This window comes from Myodes glareolus, chromosome 15 (assembly GCF_982192425.1).
Source record: "Myodes glareolus chromosome 15, mMyoGla1.1, whole genome shotgun sequence".
Classification (NCBI taxonomy): domain Eukaryota; kingdom Metazoa; phylum Chordata; class Mammalia; order Rodentia; family Cricetidae; genus Myodes; species Myodes glareolus.
Window position 1 is genome coordinate 39,583,618 of NC_142040.1, and position 17,902 is coordinate 39,601,519.

General features: G+C 39.7%; 1 protein-coding gene and 1 long non-coding RNA gene across 8 annotated transcripts in view; one reads left to right on the forward strand and one right to left on the reverse strand.

The window, feature by feature from the left end:
* LOC146891592 (uncharacterized) overlaps positions 1–17,902 on the reverse strand; it is a 52,245-nt gene that overhangs the window by 25,258 nt on the left and 9,085 nt on the right. The window lies entirely within an intron of this gene.
* Positions 1–17,902, forward strand: part of Slc38a9 (solute carrier family 38 member 9) — an 84,573-nt gene that overhangs the window by 23,033 nt on the left and 43,638 nt on the right. For 4 of the 7 annotated variants that reach the window (XR_007233837.3, XM_048443022.3, XM_087896889.1 and 1 more), the window contains 4 exons: positions 9,704–9,836; positions 13,262–13,383; positions 13,494–13,557; positions 14,235–14,328. Coding sequence is in view for 6 of the 7 variants with exons in the window: in XM_048443022.3 (XP_048298979.2) it covers positions 9,704–9,836; positions 13,262–13,383; positions 13,494–13,557; positions 14,235–14,328 (413 nt within the window). In the remaining variant the exon portion in view is untranslated. Of the gene's footprint in view, positions 1–7,477; positions 7,563–9,703; positions 9,837–13,261; positions 13,384–13,493; positions 13,558–14,234; positions 14,329–17,902 lie in introns of all 7 variants that reach the window. The other 3 variants (XM_048443027.3, XM_048443026.3, XM_048443028.3) reach the window with 2 other exon arrangements.

The window sequence follows — 17,902 nt, forward strand, 5'->3', positions numbered from 1 at the left end:
AACAGCTCTGGCTGTCCTGGAACTCGCTTTGTAGACCAGGCTGGCCTCAAACTCACAAAGATCCACCTGCCTCTGCTTCCCAAGTGTTGACTAAAAGCATGCACCACCACCACCCAGCTTCACTGAACTTTTTAAAGAGGGTTCAGGGTTTTGGTTTTTAGTTTCCAAATGATTATACTAAAACGACAAAAACAAGCTAGATACAGTGGCATTTATCTGAATTAGAAATTCAAGATTACTTTGGGCAGCATTTTTAAAAAAGGCATACATAAATTAAAAGCAAGATATTTATATAAAATAAATACACGTACATTCTTCACTTCCTTTTAATGTCTTCAAAGTTTCTAAGGAAAAATTTTTAGGTCAGTGTTAAAATTTAGTTAACTTTTGGTTAAAACGGTAGCCACTAGCCTATCATGTTTCTTATTCCCCACTCTCTCTTCCCCGCACTGTGGAGTAGTTAGGTTATAAAACTGGAAATTTCATATTTTGAGAAATTTTTGGTTGATTTGTGGAAAAGAGAGAATAAAAATTCGCATGACTCTGCTAGCGAATTTATAATTAAAACAAGCACTTTGTTTCAAAATACTACATTGAAACTCCTCGTAATTATTGCACTTAAGTATATTGAGACTGTTTTGATTTACTTTGGCATTCATTTGTACTGGAGGAGAAACTAGTTAAGTTTCCCACATTCCTCATCTCCTTTGGGAGGGGCGGCACTCCCCGTGTCCTACGTGATTCGCTTTCTCGAAATAGAAGCTGAGGCGGAGCGGTGGCATCAGTTGACATCAACCTAGATTAAAGACACATTTCATTGGCGCTTCCTTTCAGGTGCACCTGCCATCTGAACTTGGCTGTGACATTTCTGGTGTTTCTGTGACTCTCTTGCCCTTCATCCATGATAATACTGAGAAAGTAAAAACTGAATCCTTGCGTTTCTGTTGTAGATCATTTTGTGGTATGAGAGAGAATATATTTGTTTTCTTTAACACAGCAGAATTAAAATAATAATCTATAGCATTTTTGAGAGCCAAAATTTGAAACATGAATTGCGTCAAAATCATTTTGAAATTCATTCTTAGTAGAATCTGTATTTAATTAGGATAATATGGGCCAGAGAATTAATTTTCCATTCAGGTTCTTCATATGGTTTTGATGAAGATGTTTATTTGCAACTCAGTTAACAGTTTGGACTCTAAAATAGAGAATTTATAGCCTTCAACCAAGTGTTTATGGCATTTGCATTTTCTAAACCTGCTCCCTCATACCATTCTATCAGTTAAAAAGTGGCAGTAAGGGGAGATTAGTGGTAGTTAAGAACACTAGCTTCTCTTCCAGAGGACACAGTTTCAGTGCCCAGCACCGCATGATCTCCCACAACTGTCCGAAATTCCAGTCCCAGGGGAACCAACACCCTTTGCTGGTGTCTGTGGGTACCAGGCACTTCTTTGGTACACAGACATGTGTATTGGCAACCCCCTCTTACACATAAAATAAATACATAACTTAAGAAAACTAACACTAACAATTTTTAAAACTGAACTGAGGGTAAATGTGCATATGCACACATTCATTTGCAAATTACATATGTTTACCTACTTGCATTTTATTTCATATACCCAATAAACTAATATGAATGAATGAAATTTATGCCCTGGCACTGCTGAAGCGTGCATGGGCAGCCCATATATGGTGGTTCTGTTGAACTTGCCCATATTGGGTTTCATGATCTAAGTTGATGAGAATGACTGACCAGGTCCCTCAAGAGGGCGCCATATTACAGATTACATATTACAGATGGTTGTGAGCTTCCATGTGGTTGCTGGGAATTGAACTCAGGACCTTTGGAAGAACAGGCAGTGCTCTTAACCACTGAGCTATTTGTTTTTGTTTTTGTTTTTTTGAGACAGGTTTTCTCTTTGTAATAACTCTGACTGTCCTGGAACTCATGCTGTGGACCAGGCTGGCCTCGAACTCACAGAGATCCACCTGCCTGTACCTCCCAAGGGCTGGGATTAAAGGCGTACACCACCATCACCCAGCTAAGAATCTTTTAATTATAAGAAATAAGCAATGTTGATAAAAATTAAGTTGTATATACTAACATAACAGTGAAAGTTCCATTTAGGATAAGAAGCCTTTAATATGCTTTATAAAGTAACACTTTAATCATTTAGGCTGATTTTGAATTCGGTTCAGTGTCATCTAGGAATTATGTGATATTGTTGAAACCTGCTGGCAACTATTTTTTTTTTTAACATTTAATACTTGCAAACTGTTAGTATATTCTGGCACTCCATACAATTTTTGTTCTTGTTGTTTAGTTTTTTGAGGCAGGTTTCTGTCTGTAGCATCAGCTGGCCTGGAACTCATTATATAACCCAGGCTAGCCTCAAACTCCCAGCAGTCTCTCTGCCACGCCCTCCTGAGTACTAGGTTTGCAGACGTGCACCACCATGCCCGGGATTCTATGCAATTGTTAAGGTTTAAAATACTGATATTGTTGGTATAATACTTTGAATTCAATCAGTATGTAGTCCCCCAACCTCTTCTTTTGTACTCATTTCTGTTCCTTTTCATTCCTATCTCCCTTTGTTCATTTTAATCTCTAAATTCAAGCATCTCTGTGTGCTCTAACCACAGAAACAATCCCCACACACACACCACACACACATTGATATGGGCATAGCTTTCTGTGGAGGAAGAGTTAGTGGCCTAAATAGGCCTCTTCCACATCTGTCCAGATGGTGTGAAAGCTGCTCTGGAGGATCTCTACACGCTACAGGAAGAGCCTTTCTGGACCCGTTACATCACACATTTCAGTAGGAAGGTTCAGTGGGCAGAAGGAAACGAAAAGAAAGCGCTGGGTGCATTCATGGTCAATAGGTTAGGTTATAACTGTTTAGTGTTTGATCTTACAGGTTGCTGCTTAGTTTGTGCCGATTGACACTTTGATTCAGTTTCCTCCATTGTTTTTCCCCAGGTTTTTACTGTCATTTCTCCCTAAGGTTTTATTGAAAACAATAATAATAAGCCTATGGAAAAGTTGAAAGCATTGTCTCATATTTTTCATTAGCTTATCTTCTGAGTATCGAAGATGCCGTCATTAGGGGAACCTAGGTTTCTGGAAACCCAATTCTCTATACTGTTTCTCCAATTTCTGTGTAACAATCTAAAGTCATTTCAAAATAATCTTCCTCTTGGATCTGGGGAGATGGCTCCTCCATCACAGTGCTTGCATACAAGCATGAAACCCTGAGTTTGGATCCAACGCTTAAAAGCTGGGATAGCGGCAGGGCAGTAGTCTGATCCCAGCACTGGCTTTCATTGGCCAGTTAGCCTAGCCAGACCAGCTCCAGGTTCATCATCTCAAAAAATAACATGGAAACTGACTGAGGAAGACCCCCTGTGTCATCTCTAGCCTCCATGCATGCACACGTGACACGTCTACATACACAATGTGAGCACCCACGTTTTTCTTAGAGTACTGTTTTTTTTCTGTATTCTTTTACCATATTTTCTTTTCTCCAGAACTGAGGACTAAAGCCAGGGCCTTGTGCTAGCTAGGCAAGCACTGGGATAAATTCTCAGCTCCCACTTACCACATTTTGTAGAGCTCCTATGTCCTGTCAGATACAATTATTGGCTCTAAGAATATGCTAGTGACCAAACTGACCAAAATATCCTACCCCCATGGACCTTGCATTTCACCAGAGGGGACCAAAAAGTTGATATTTATCTATCCTATTAGGTAGTACAGCTGTGGAGGATAGCGTGCAGAGCAGCGGTAAATAGCGAGAATGTAGAAGAGGTGTTGAAATTTGCATGTGATGACCATGATAAGCCAATGCCTTAGTGAAAAAGGGACAGCTTAGGAATGAGCTGAAAGAAATGCTCATTCTAGACGCTATGCAGGCGTCTAGATAAAAGGCCTTCATAGACATTGTTTTTAACTGAAATTAATAACAAAGGACCCGAAGAAGCTGTGGGCTTACAGTGTTTCAGGAATGGTGATGAGGCCAGTGTGGTGGGTGGTGAAGACCAACAGATGGGATAAGGGAGGCGCGCTGGGGAACCGTCTGATACGTGAGCCAGGCCTTCAGTCTGGACGTCATATTTTTATCGACAACATGTGGATGAACTCAAGTTATGTGATGAAGCCATCAGTGGAGTGAGAGTAGAGAAGTGCCTGGAGTACCTTCCTTTAAAACTGGGAGGTTTGACAATCAGTTGGAGAAACAGAAAGGAAAGCTTCCTTCCTTTAGGATCAAGTCCTCTGTTGACGTGTGAAATTCTCCATACACTGACTCACATATGTTTATTTTATTTTATTTTATTGATATTTATTGAGCTCTACATTTTTCCCTGCTCCCCTCCCTGCCTCTCCCTTCCCCTGTTCAACCCTCCCCCAAGGTCCTCATGCTCCCAATTTACTCAGGAGATCTTGTCTTTTTATACTTTGTACTTCCCATGTAGATTAGATCTATGTAAGTCTCTATAAGTGTCTGCATTGTTGTCTAAGTTCTCTGGTATTGTGGTTTGTAGGCTGGCTTTCTTTGCTTTATGTTTAGAAACCACCTATGAGTGAGTACATGTGATAATTGTCTTTCTGTGTCTGGGTTACGTCACTCAAAATAGTATTTTCTAGCTCCATCCATTTTCTTGCAAAATTTAAGCTTTCATTATTTTTTTTCTGCTGTGTAGTACTCCATTGTGTAAATGTACCACTTTTTTTTTTTTTTTTTAGCCATTCTTCGATCGAGGGGCATTTTGGTTGTTTCCAGGTTCTGGCTATGACAAACAAAGCTGCTATGAACATAGTTGAGCACATGTCCTTGTGGCATGATTGAGCATCCTTTGGGTATATACCCAAAAGTGGTATTACTGTGTCTTGAGGAAGGTTGTTTCCTAATTTTCTGAGAAATCGCCACACTGACTTCCAAAGGGGTTGTACCACCTTGCATTCTCACCAACAATGCAGAAGTGTTCCCTTTTCCCCACAGCCTCTCCAGCATAAGTTGTCATCAGTGTTTTTGATCTTGGCCATTCTTTCAGGTGTAAGATGAAATCTCAGAGTTGTTTTGATTCACATTTCTCTGATGACTAAGGATGTTGAACGTTTTCTTAAGTGTCTTTCAGCCATTTTAGATCCCTCTGTTGAGAGTTCTCTGTTTAGGTCTGTGCTCCATTTTTTTTATTGGATTATGTGATCTTTTGGTGTCCAATTTCTTGAGTTCTTTGTATATTTTGGATATCAGACCTCTGTCTGATGTGGGGTTTGTGAAGATCTTTTCCCATTCTGTAGGCTGTTGTGTCTTGTTGACCATGTCCTTTGCTTTACAGAAGCTTTTCAGTTTCAGGAGGTCCCATTTATTATTGTTTCTCTCAGTGTCTGTGCTGCTGGGGTTATGTTTAGGAAGTGGTTCCCTGTGCCAATGCGTTCAAGTGTACTTCCCACTTTCTCTTCTATGAGGTTTGGTGTGGCTGGCTTTATGTTGAGGTCTTTGATCCATTTGGACTTGAGTTTTGGGCATGGTGATAGATATGGGTCTATTTTCATTTTTCTACATGTTGATATCCAGTTATGCCAGCACCACTTGTTAAATATGCTTTCTTTTTTCCATTTGATAGTTTTTGCTTCGTTATCAAAGATCAGGTGTTCGAAGATGTGTGGATTGATATCTGGGTCTTCTATTCCGTTCTATTGGTCCTCCTGTCTGTTCTTATGCCAGTACCAGGCTGTTTTCAGTACTGTAGCTCTGTAGTAGAGTTTGAAGTCAGGGATTGTGATGCCTCAAGAAGTTCTTTTATTGCACAGGATTGTTTTGGCTATCCTGGGTTTTTTGCTTTTCCAAATGAAGCTGAGTACCGTTCTTTCAAAGTCTTTGAAGAATTTTGCTGGGATTTTGATGGGCATCACATGTGTTTTTAAATATATCTTCATACTTTTTCCTTTTGGTTCTGCTCTCTTTCTCTTTTTCTCTCTGTGTGTCTCTCTCTGTGTCTCTTTTGCTCTGTGTGTGTGTGTGTGTGTGTGTGTGTTTGTGCAGAGAATAAACCAAGGCCTTACAGATGCTGGGCATGTGCGTTCCATCCCTCATCCTCCATTCCTTGAAGCACTGTTTTCCCCTATTGCGCATGTCTGGTTTACTCCTTTATTTCAAACTTTAAGATTCAGCTCACCTATAACTTCCTCAGATGTCTACCAGATGACTTAGTTCCCTCTGCTGTGTCCCTTACCTCGTTCCCCACAGAGACCAGGCGTCACGCAGTCCTCCTCATTGCCTTGCTCCTGCCATTGCATGTGAACTTGGATTTATTCTCTGGGTCTAAATCGCTTATTTATATATCTCTGCAGTTGGTTACTGTACAGTCCTTGGGGAATCTTTGTTTTACTCATTATTTAATATCTTACACAAACACTTAATACTTGGTTGGAACTTAAATAATATTTTTTCAATAAATTTGAAAACTAAAACCAATAAGCTAGCCAAAATAGAGAAGAAACTTATATAGGCTCGGCCTTTGCGGCTGTGTTTAAAGCTGGATTGTAGAGCAGGGTTTTGTGAGAGATTACGTTGTCTGGGCTTCAGAGGACGTGAGGAGAGTGCTGGGCGGCCAGTGCTCACTGTCAGTCCTAGGAACAGAGGACGCTCTAGATGAAAACTGTCTAGTAAACATAGTTTGGTTTCACCAGGCAGATAGAAGCAAGTACAGTGGATTCATTATTTGAAAATTTATTTGTGTAACATTTTGGAATATTTGATTGCCTTGTCTTTTTTTTTTTAACAAATTACCCCAACCTGTCTGTCAGGTGTTGGAATTTCTCAGCTTCATAGGGATGTGAATACACGGACAGTTTCAAAATCAAGATTTTCATACTGGGTACTCGCCTTCCCATGAGTCACAGAGCTGTTGTTTAACCTCGCAGAAGCACGGCTAGGCAGTAGGAGGGTGGAGGCAGATTGAAAACCCAAAAGATTTTAAGGAATTTAAGGAGTAGAATTCTTCAAAAGGTGTTAGTAAGAGTGAGGTTTCTTGGTTTATAAGTATACTAAATGAACGCATGAGAACTGAGTCACACTTTTAAATATTTTGTAAATTTTGCTCAGTATTAAAATATTTTTTTCTTTGGCATAATCATGTATATTTTCAAGGAGACACAAATATGCCCTCTTTGTTTTCAGTGGGTCCAGATGAACTCTGTGTCAAATACAAGTGACATTTGGCCAATCAGATGAAAGTGTTCAAAGGAGAGAGGTCTAGTCCTTTTATGCTGGGCATTGGCCTCTGTGTAGTATTCTTCATTTTCAAAGTGTGCTAAGATCCGACTAAAGTTCACGTTAAAAATATATTTTTACTTTCTCAAATGAAGCTTTAGACATGTGTTTCTAATAATTCACTGAAAATATGCTGAATTGTATATTTTTAAAGAGAATCTGTTTTGAAAAAATTCCAAAATTTGTTTGAACAGGCACTGAACATCTCGATGAAAACGGTTGGAAAAGAAAAACTTTCAAAGTCATTCTGTTCTCAGAGTACCCGAGCCAACTAAACTGGTACAGTTAACGCTTCAGTCAGAGGCAGGAGCCAAGAAATCTAGCACATTCCAGACTGCTTTTCAGCAGGCCTTCAATCCAGCCCAGTGGTTGATCTTAATGCCATTGAATTTCAGAGTAAAAAGCTACAAGAGTAACATCTATACCTCTTTTTACCAATGTTAGACCTTTTTAGTAGCCTAAGTATCTGCCTTAAATTAGCATTCTTGAATTTTATTAGCACTGATTCTACAGGAATACCCTGTAGAGTTTGAGCTTCCCAATGTAACATCACCCACGTGTGTGTGTGTGTGTGTGTGTGTGTGTGTGTGTGTGTGAGAGAGAGAGAGAGAGAGAGAGAGAGAGAGAGAGAGAGTTAGAGGCCAGTAGTCAATGCTGAACGTCTTCCTCCATTGAACGCTGCCTTTTCTTTGGAGACAGGATTTCTCATTGAACCTGGAGCTCATCAATTTCCCTAGATTGACTAGCCAGTGAGCTCCAGTGATTCACCTGTTTCTACCTCAACCCCCACCCCCAGAACTGGTCTTATGTGTGCTTGTCTGTGCTTGTCTGTGCGTTGGAGATCTAAATTCAGTTCCTCATTCTTATTCAGCAAGCGCTTTACTAACTGAACCATTGCCCTAGCCCCAGATATCAATAGTTTTATTTTACATTGCCCTTTAAGTATCACTGAATGTCACAGTGGAAACAGAAATAATATATATCACATCATAACACTTTTGAGTTTATGGTTATATTAGGTTATAGTAAGCAAGTGTATAAGTAGAGATTGTTTAGCCTCTTTCCCATTTATTTTCACTATATCCCCTTAAAATTTATTGATAGCACTTAATGCCTTTGCCAGTGTGTTTAATATATAATATGTCATGTTGCTCTCTCTGCCCATGTATTTGCTTTTTTAAATGTTCTAGTTACTATCCATTAAACTCTAGTTATTATCCACTGACTAGTTGATACCTTTATTTGGATGTTGTCATGGAGAATAAGTAACAGATGACTCAACGGTTATGTATGTCACTTAGAGAAAACTAAACTCAACACCTACCATATCACAGGGTTTGTTAGAAAAATAGCAGAAATAGAAGCTTCATTCACTTGGATTTTCAGTTGCACCCCACAAGTTTAGGTCATCAGAGTCTCCCAAGTCACTCACCAACCCCAGTGTCATTAGCTTCTCTCAAAACTTGGAGTGCAAACGAGCCATGTGAGACCAGGATTGCCTCTTGGGGTTCGGTTTTCGTTAATTCTTGCCAGTGTGCAAGAATTAACTGTGAAAGAGCAGCAGCCACAGTTCAGGACATGGTGTGACTTCCACTGCGGAGGGTCTGAGGCTTGGCGGAGGGACGCGGCGCTCCATGCGGTTCTGCCTTGTCTTTCCATGGACTGTCTATTACTGAAAACTTAGAAGGCAAGTGAGGGAGTTTCAGAAAGACACTAAGGGGCTGACTAGAGATGCTGACTGAAAGCCAGAAACTGCAGCTCATTGGGACATAGTCGGGGAGGAGAAAAACACGAACAAAATAGGTATTAGAGTATGTTAGCAAGATCCAAGAAAAGTAGGTGAGGCAGACTCTCTCTGGTGCTGTGATGTGCCATTTGAACCGCTTTGGAGGGTCACACAAAGAGAGAGGTTGGCTAGGACATGATCTGAGAAGCAGGAATTTTGTTTGTCAAAGGAAGTAACTTTGGCTTATAGAGGAAGGAGCAGAGACTCTTCAGTAGAGGGGCATTTTCGTCTGTAATTTCTCTGATTTAGTGCCAGAAGTGTTTTAAAAAGACTAATCAAAGCTGTTTCTATCTAAGTTACACTGTGGGAGACCAACAGCTGATACATTTTGTTTTTCTTTGCTATATTTCTCATTAATGATTCTTAAATTTTTTCTGTTCTCTCAACTCTGTTGCTAAATCCCTTAAGATTCAAGTGTGTTTAAAGTAAAAGCATTATGAGACAAACGTTGTATTCTGTGGGTAGGATAATACTTCTTTTGTGACATTCTCTTTTCCCACCAAAAGTGAGAAGTGAATGCCTTGCCTTTGTGCATCCCATTTCAAATGGAGGACAAGAAGTTATTCTCTGCAATGGCTGACTTCCAGAATTTTTGCCTGAATATTTTTTGTCAAGTATATATTCCCTTCTTTAGGCCTTTCTATATAGAGCCTACAAACATCGTCAATGTGAATGATGTCATTCAGAGGGTTAGTGACCATGCCTCTGCTATGAACAAGCGGATTCATTACTACAGCCGGCTCACCACTCCTGCAGACAAGGCACTGGTAAGAGGCAAAGCTCTGCTGCTTGTCCAAAGTAGAGTTGAAGTGAACAGTAAACACCAAAGCCCAGGGCAACTCCCAGGGGTTGAACTTTTCGCTGGGGGTATTCCAAAGATAGCATCATGCAAAGTCTAAGTAGTAGTTAATCTGAGTTTCAGGCTCATTCGTGCTTATCTACCCTGGCATAGACATGTTTGAAACTCTGTTGATAATAGCTTGGAGCATTTTCTTTATTTTTAATTTCTGCTTATCTCGGATACCAAGAGCTCTGAGGAAGATAAATTTCTTTTGAAACACCAGCTTAGATCATTGACTGAAAACACGAGATTCTGGCTAGTCTGTTTGATTTCTAAGTTTGAAGCTACAAGGAAAAATATTTACATACATTTTCTATAGGAGTTAAAAACAAATCTGCTCATATATATACATGATAGTTTTCTGTTTAGCATTTTCTTTCACAAATAAAAAATTAGCCTATGCAGACCATATACTATTACAGGTCATTGTTTTGTCTTATAAACATTGAAAAAAAATTTTAGGGAAGGGCTGTAAATACAATAATGGTAATTTGCATTAGGGACCATAGCTTATAAAGTCATGATTGTCAGAAGTCTGTCTTATTATTTTAGAATTTAAAAATATATAATTAATCTGTTGCTTATAACAGTGATCAGATGTGAAATACTGGGAAATTTAAAAGGTTAAAACATATGGTAAAAGTCAATCTTAGCAAAAATGAAGAAAACAATTGGCCTCTAGCCTTCACTAAATGTCTACCAAGGGCAAGGAATGGGTACCACCTGACCATGGCCTTCCGGTTTAACCCCCATAATGGCTATGTGAAGTAAGCATTAAGACCTCCTTGTCTTTGTTTGTTTGGCTAGCATCTCCTGGAGTCCAGGCTGACCTCCAACTCTACATGTCTAAGAGTGACCTTGAACTCCTTGTGTTCTCTCCTTGGTTTCCAGCCATGAACTACCACACCTGGCTCTAAAATCTCAAAAGAAGACTTCTAAAATGTTATGTGCAGAATAGTTTTTTACAATTTTTATTTTTTTTTATTCCCCCTCTGCCCACCCAGGACTTTACAGCAATATTGATGGTGGAGTCCATTATAGAATTACCTAAATCTGTATGGGATTTGAGGTTATGGTCTGACATTCTCTCCAAATGCTCTTCTCTTAGAAGCAGACTTCAGAGATATCACCTAGGGCTGAGTAAATATCACTTGCCTGGAAATCCAGTCAATGCTGTGCACTGAGTTGTAACCCTTTGTTAACTGACACTGAGGTGACTTTAGCACATCTACACGGTCACCAAAGTTAATGTGATCAATTCATTTCTAATGAATTTGTATAAATATACATTCATTTTCTGAAAAATCCCAAAATCATTTTCCCTAAAAGTATGTTTTGGAGAAGAACAATAAATCACTGTTACCAAATGTATATATACTTCATAAAAATATGTATACTTTTTCATTTATGAAAATTCCCATTATTGTTGTTCTAAACTGGAGAGGGGAGAAAGTTTTCTCCCAGCATCTCCTAGATCCTTGCTAATAAACACATGTATATATATACAGATCAGCATCGTCAGCGTCATTGAGAGCTTAGTAAAAAGGCACTCATTGTGTGGGGCTTAGTCAGAACCAGTGAAGCATAGTCCATATGTCAGCAAGATCCTTGTGTGTGTCCTCGGAACACTCAGATGACAGTACCACCCTAGACCATTGCCACAGTTTTCCCATGCCTCCTAAGAGCACCCCATCTTCCACGTCTTCCCATGCATAAACCAGACCCAGAGACTAAGCACAGGGCACAGGTTAGGTGAAGTGAACATGGAGTAGGTTTTTCGTCCCTTTTGTGTATATCAGTGTGAGAACACAACCAGAACTTTCTACCTATTGTTGGACCATGCTCCTTATAAGTTTTGGTTTTACTTGTTTTTCCCATCCATTTGCTTTATGAGCTCTAGCGTTTTTCTTCTTGACATGGCATAGTAGTGCACTTTTTTTCCCCCTTTTTACTCATGGCAGAAGACAAGCTAATCTTAGAGGAATGTAGGTGAGGAGAGACGTTTTCACATGTACATCTGTCTGTGTCTCTAGGAACTAGTTGTTTCCGAAGCCACACCGTGCATAGCATTTAGGGTATTCTCTCCTACAGAGACAGCACTATCTCACTGCATTGAAAGAGAAGGATGTGACATTGTGTGCTGATACTCTATGCCCTTTCTTCCTACTAAGGCCGACACTCCATCTCTTCCTTGGAGTCTTCCCCCAGCTGTTTGGGCTCTCATAGTTTAATCCAGTGAGATGGTACAGCGCAGAGTTGAACACTTCATTTTGTCATGCCTTCCAGTCTTGTCCAGTTGCTTCACATGTCCAACTGGAATTTGAGACAGTTTGAGGCTGTTACTTCCCTCTCAGATAAGAAACCTAGCACAAAGTTACAAATGTCTATGTAGGTGTTACATGTGAGAAGGTTCACACTAATTCACACTCGTCAGGTTCCATGCCTTTGAGAACTTCCTCTTCTCTAAGAACAGCCTTCAGGAGATGGGCAGTTTCATCAGAAAACAGGGTGGGTTTCCCCTCCAGAACAGAAAGGTGGGGTTAGAGGAACTGTAGAAGTGGTGTGAAAAGTGAGTGTGTAGGTACATCCTTTCGGTCTTCCTTGCTACACCTGCTGCTTCTCTGTCGCCTCCTTCCCTTTTGCTTGTCCACTTCAGTGTCCTCAGCTCCTAAAACCCCTGTTTTACCATTCATTAAGTTTCTTTACCTGTTTCTCTTACTCAGCACATTTAAAAATTAGTCTATGTACTATTTCTTTACTTACTCTCCATTGGTTCCTCAATTCCTTAGCCTGAGATTCCTGTCTATTTCTTCTAAAACCACCTTCACCTCAGAATTAAGTAACACCACTTAGTTCTTAAAAAGCTCCTCACTGAAGGACGGCCTCTCTGTGCTTTCATTTTGTTCTTTGCTTCCTTCTTTCTTGTGAATGTGAAAAGTACTTTGATGATAGACATTCTTGCTCCTTTACATCTACCACTATATTTGAGGAAAGTAACTTTTAATTCCTTAATCAGGGATGCAGAGTGTTCAATGTTCATGATACTTAGAAATATGTCCAAAATGTGTCTTAAAGATATGCATGCTGGAGGGTTTTATAATCCCAACACTCACATAGCAAAAACAGGAGAGGAGGACCACACATTTGAGACAGGTAGCGAGGGCAAAGGCCCAGATGTGCAATAGACAAGTTATCTCCCTGGCATCTGCCTAAGAGCAGCCCATCAGCCAGAGCCTCCCGGCTGTTTCAGTCCAACATCAATCCTATAAGTGTGTCTAGTCAGTTTCTTTGTAGAACGCATCCTTTTTGTACATTTACTGGTTCTGATGTTTCTCTTTTCTTTTCCCCCAGATTGCTCCAGACCACGTAGTCCCAGCTCTAGAGGAATGCTATGTGTACAGTCCACTGGGCTCTGCCTATAAACTCCAGAGTTACACTGAAGGCTACGGTAAAAACAGCAGCTTAGTGACGATGTGAGTAAAACTAACCTGTTTGTGAATGAAAATAACTGGTTAATCAGTTCTGACTTAATTAAAATGTTTGAGAAGCCCAACTTCATATTTTATTGCTATTATTTTTTCAGTTTTATGATCTGGAATACCATGATGGGAACATCTATACTAAGTATTCCTTGGGGCATAAAACAGGTAATATTGAGTACACTTTAATCTGAAAATTTTTTAAGATTTATTATTTTTTTTATTGTGTATATGGTGTGAGTCTCTATGTGGGTATGTGCATATAACTAACTGTCTGTGTCCGTGGAGGTCAGCGGTGTTGGATCCTCCTACAGCTGGAGTTACAGACAGTTGTGAGCCACTCAGTATGAGTGCTGGGAACCAGGCTCCAGCGCCCTGAAAGGCTGGTATGCATTCTTAACTGCTGAGCCATCTCTCCAACCCCTGAAATTTTTTCTGTATATGTAATCCAAACACTTAGATCAAGGCAACAGGATCATGAGTTCAAGACCAGTTTGGGCTACATATCAAATTTTAAGTCATCCTATTTTTATTCCATATGTCTCCAAAATAGATTAATAACTTTGAAATGTTTTACTTTATACTTTGCTTGGGCCTGGGAACATAGCTCAATGATAGCTCGCTTTCCTAGCTTACATGAGGTCCTGTGTCCAAATACTAACACTGTAAAAAAAATGACCACTATATTTGACGTTTCATTATTTATATAAAATTCTCTTTAAAAAGCAGAAGTTCTTTTCATTTCTCCATTGTCGTGTTTTTATCATAATTGTTTAGGATAACAATGTATTTGTATATGAAGTTATTCTTACATAATGAAAGGAACCTAACTTTTTTTTCAAAAGGCTGGATTTACTACTGGAATGTGTATCATTGTGCTGATGGGCCTTCTAACACTTTATTGCTGCTATAGAGTGGTGAAATCACGGAGTATGATATGTAAGTAACAATACGTTGCCCCGTGAATCAACAAACTTTTCTGTCGAGGCAGATCCTGCTGTGTATACTGTGTGACTGTGCGTGTCAGCTGTCTCCTTTCACTTTTTATTTCTGTGTGCGTACTTGTGCCACAATGCCCACATGGAGGTTAAAGGACAGCTTGAAGGTATCAGTTTTCTTCTCCCACCATGAATTCTCTGGGGTTAAATTCAGAGTTTCAGGGTCAGCGGCAGCTCCCTAACCTCCTGAACCATCTTGCTGGCACCAGCTCTGTTTCCTCTCGTAATTCCTAGCTTTCTGCTGACCAGTCTGATTATAAATTTCTGGCTCCCTCTGAAATTCAGAACTGGGAGTTCTTTGGAGAATAAATTAATGCTGATGTCCTTGTGAGAATAATGAAGGTGTCGCTTACAAAAATGATTACGTTTTTGTGTTCATGAGTGAGTATGGGCTTCAGGAGACTACTTGATGGAAGCAGTTTTCTCTCCTTCCACCATTGGGGGCCTGAAGATTAACTCAACCTTGGTGGCTAGTGCCTCTCCCTCTCCTTGGCCCAAAAATGTTATATTTTAAAAATAAAGCCTTTGTCATAATTATTAAGAACTTGTTTTGACCTATTCATAGCAGACCTAAAAACATGAAGTATCAACAGAAAAATATGAAAGTGTAAACAATTCTTAAAGTTGTATAAACTACTCATCTGTATAAATTCTGGATCAGGGAATCAGGAGGATAATCTTTTTGTTGTTGTTTTTAAGCTTGAAGTGGGGCCTTGTTGGTGCTAGGGCTGGTTGCAGTCTTGAGGAGAAATGACTTGTCACCCAGTCCACCCCCCCTTCATTCTCCCAAGCAGCCAGGACAGTCTATGCTGCTACACGGAAACATCTTTTTAAGTCGTTTTCACAGATTTTAAACTGAGTGTGGTGGTGCATGCCTATAATCTCAGAATCTGGGAGAGAGACAGGAGAATCAGAAGGCCCAGGTTATTCTCAGCTACGTAAGGAGTTCAAGGCCAGACTTTACTACATGAGACTCTGCCAAAAAAAAAAAAAAAAAAAAAACCATAAATACTTTTAGGGCTTGGCAGCCATGTATTTTTCATTCAGTCTTATTAGCATGTTTAAACCTGCCTCTGGTTTGCCTTAGTCACTTGAGGAGTATTGTTTAAAATCTTGGGAGAAGTCTTGTTTAAAAGCCATTCAAGTTCCAAGTTGAGTTTGTTTAGCCTTGGTTTCTGCGGTTTCGGGTCTGACTGAAAGGGGAAGAGCTCTTTATACACGTGCAGTAAGTATGGATCTTACATCAGCCTGTCTGTGCAGAGGGACATGGCCTCCCCTGCGTTCCCTCTGACTGTCACGGGTAAGGCCTGTTTTTCTTCAGTGCTCTCATTTAAAAGGGTGACCTTGTATCAATTCATTTTACAAAGTCAGCCCAATCCGAAAGCAAAGCCTAACAGGACATAAAAAAAGAAAAAGAAAGAAAGGAAACAGTTACAACCATTATTTGATAGAATCAGCGATGTACAAAAATAATAGTCTGTGTTTAAAATAGGATTGTTCCAATGAGACAGGATGGATATTCTATGAAGAAACCCAACACTATTCACTACACTAACAAGGTAAAATCTATGGTTGCATCAATAGATACCCCCAAAGGCATTTGATGGAGTTCATCCTCCTTTTCTTAGTAAAGCTCTAAGGAAAATACTACTTTTAAAAAATTAAAGACTGTTTATCCTCAAGCCAGGACCAACAGCATTCTATAGTGATAAAACCCTTAAAGCTGTAAACTCTAACGGTCTTAGATAAAATTTAGCACAACACAATTGATGGGAGAAAAATGCAAACGACCTGAACACAAGAACTAAATCTGCACAAATTAAAAAAAAAAGTCATGTGGTTTCAAAGATTCACCATTGTAAACCATAAAAAATCAAGTGTATAAATTCTATTCCATTTCAAACAGAGCCAAGAAAATTAGAAAAAAACAGTGGTGTGGAAGAATCAGACTTACCAGGTATTAAAACAGACTATAAAACCATTATGATAAAGCAGAAAGCTACTGTCTTAGAAATAGGAAGAAAATAAAGTGGAAAAGCCAGAGAGATGGCTAAGTGACTGAAAGCACTGGCCGCTCTTCCAGAAGACCCAAGTTTGGTTCCCTGCACCTACATGGCATTTCATAACTATCAGTAACTCTAGTTCTTGGGAATCAAATGTCTCAGGTACCCGGTACACACATGTTACACAGGCATGCAGGCAAAGTATTCATACACATGAAATTTAAAAAATAATTATCTTTATCAAAACTAGACTGGAAAAGGAAACGTAAATTTCAGATTTATGAGCTTAGTATGTACTGTTTGGTATCTGTAAAACTAAGCATCAAATGGGAGGAAAAATGCTGCATGAACCCTTGTATAAAAATATATTCCAGATGGTATTCAGACTAAAATGTGAAAAAATCAAACCATAAAGATATTAGAAGAAAATTTAGGAGGTCGTGCACATAAACTAGTGATTGAGATTTTCCTGATCAATACGGAAGATATAAAAACTTTAAAATAAATATATCACAAAGTTCCAGGGCATTACCAGAAATCATCCTGGCAGGTAGTCAAGAGGACATTTGAAAAAGCCACATGCTCCAAGGTAGAGTCCACACCTGAAGTAGTCCATAGAGAAACAAACCCATGAATATCATGCATCAAAGTTACAGTGACACTCTCCACCCACACATTAGTGATGTAATTGCTAATCAACGAGATGGCTATCAGCCATCATTCATGAAGAACTTCTTTGTGCTGTGGCTATATAAGCTTGTTATCTATCCTTCAGAGTTCATTCTTAATCGGACATTTATAGACTAGAATGTCTTTCCTTTCTTTGTGGTTGTTTCTTTTTATTCTAGCACCCCAGTGTCTGTACAAATGCTATTAGACTAGAAAAGATTCACTGGACAAAACTTGAGGGCCATAATACACACAGCAAGACAGACAGACAATCCCACTATATACCCCCTTAGGAAACTAGTTGAGTATTTGGCACAATTGCTAATTTTTGTTTGTCTTTTTAAGAGCGCTCTTACTCTGTTGCCCAGGCTGTTCCAGTGCTCCCCCCACCTCACACTCACAGACTCACTGGTCCCCCACCTCTGGCTCCAGAGAAGCAGGGATAGACGCACCTACTGCTACCACAGCTGAAGTGGCTTTTCTCGAACTGTCATTGTTTCTAAAATTCTCTTTTCACTTACATTAATTTATGTGTGTAGGGTGTGTATGTTTGTGTATGTGTATGGGCGTATAAGTGCCTCAGTGTGTGGAGATCAGAGAACAGCTTTTTGGGAGCTGGTTCTTGGCTTCCGTCATGTGGATCCAGGGATTGACTCAGGAGCAACACCTTCACTAGCTGAGCCGTCTGCTCGTCCCAACCAGTGGTCGTTGGTTATCTAGATGCAAACCACCATGCTCAGTGTGGGCTTCACTGCTGCTTTCTGCCCTGTACTGGCTGCTGTGTTTTACCTGATGCCTATAGAACCTGCCCCTGCTTGGTCACCAGACAGCAATTAACTTAAA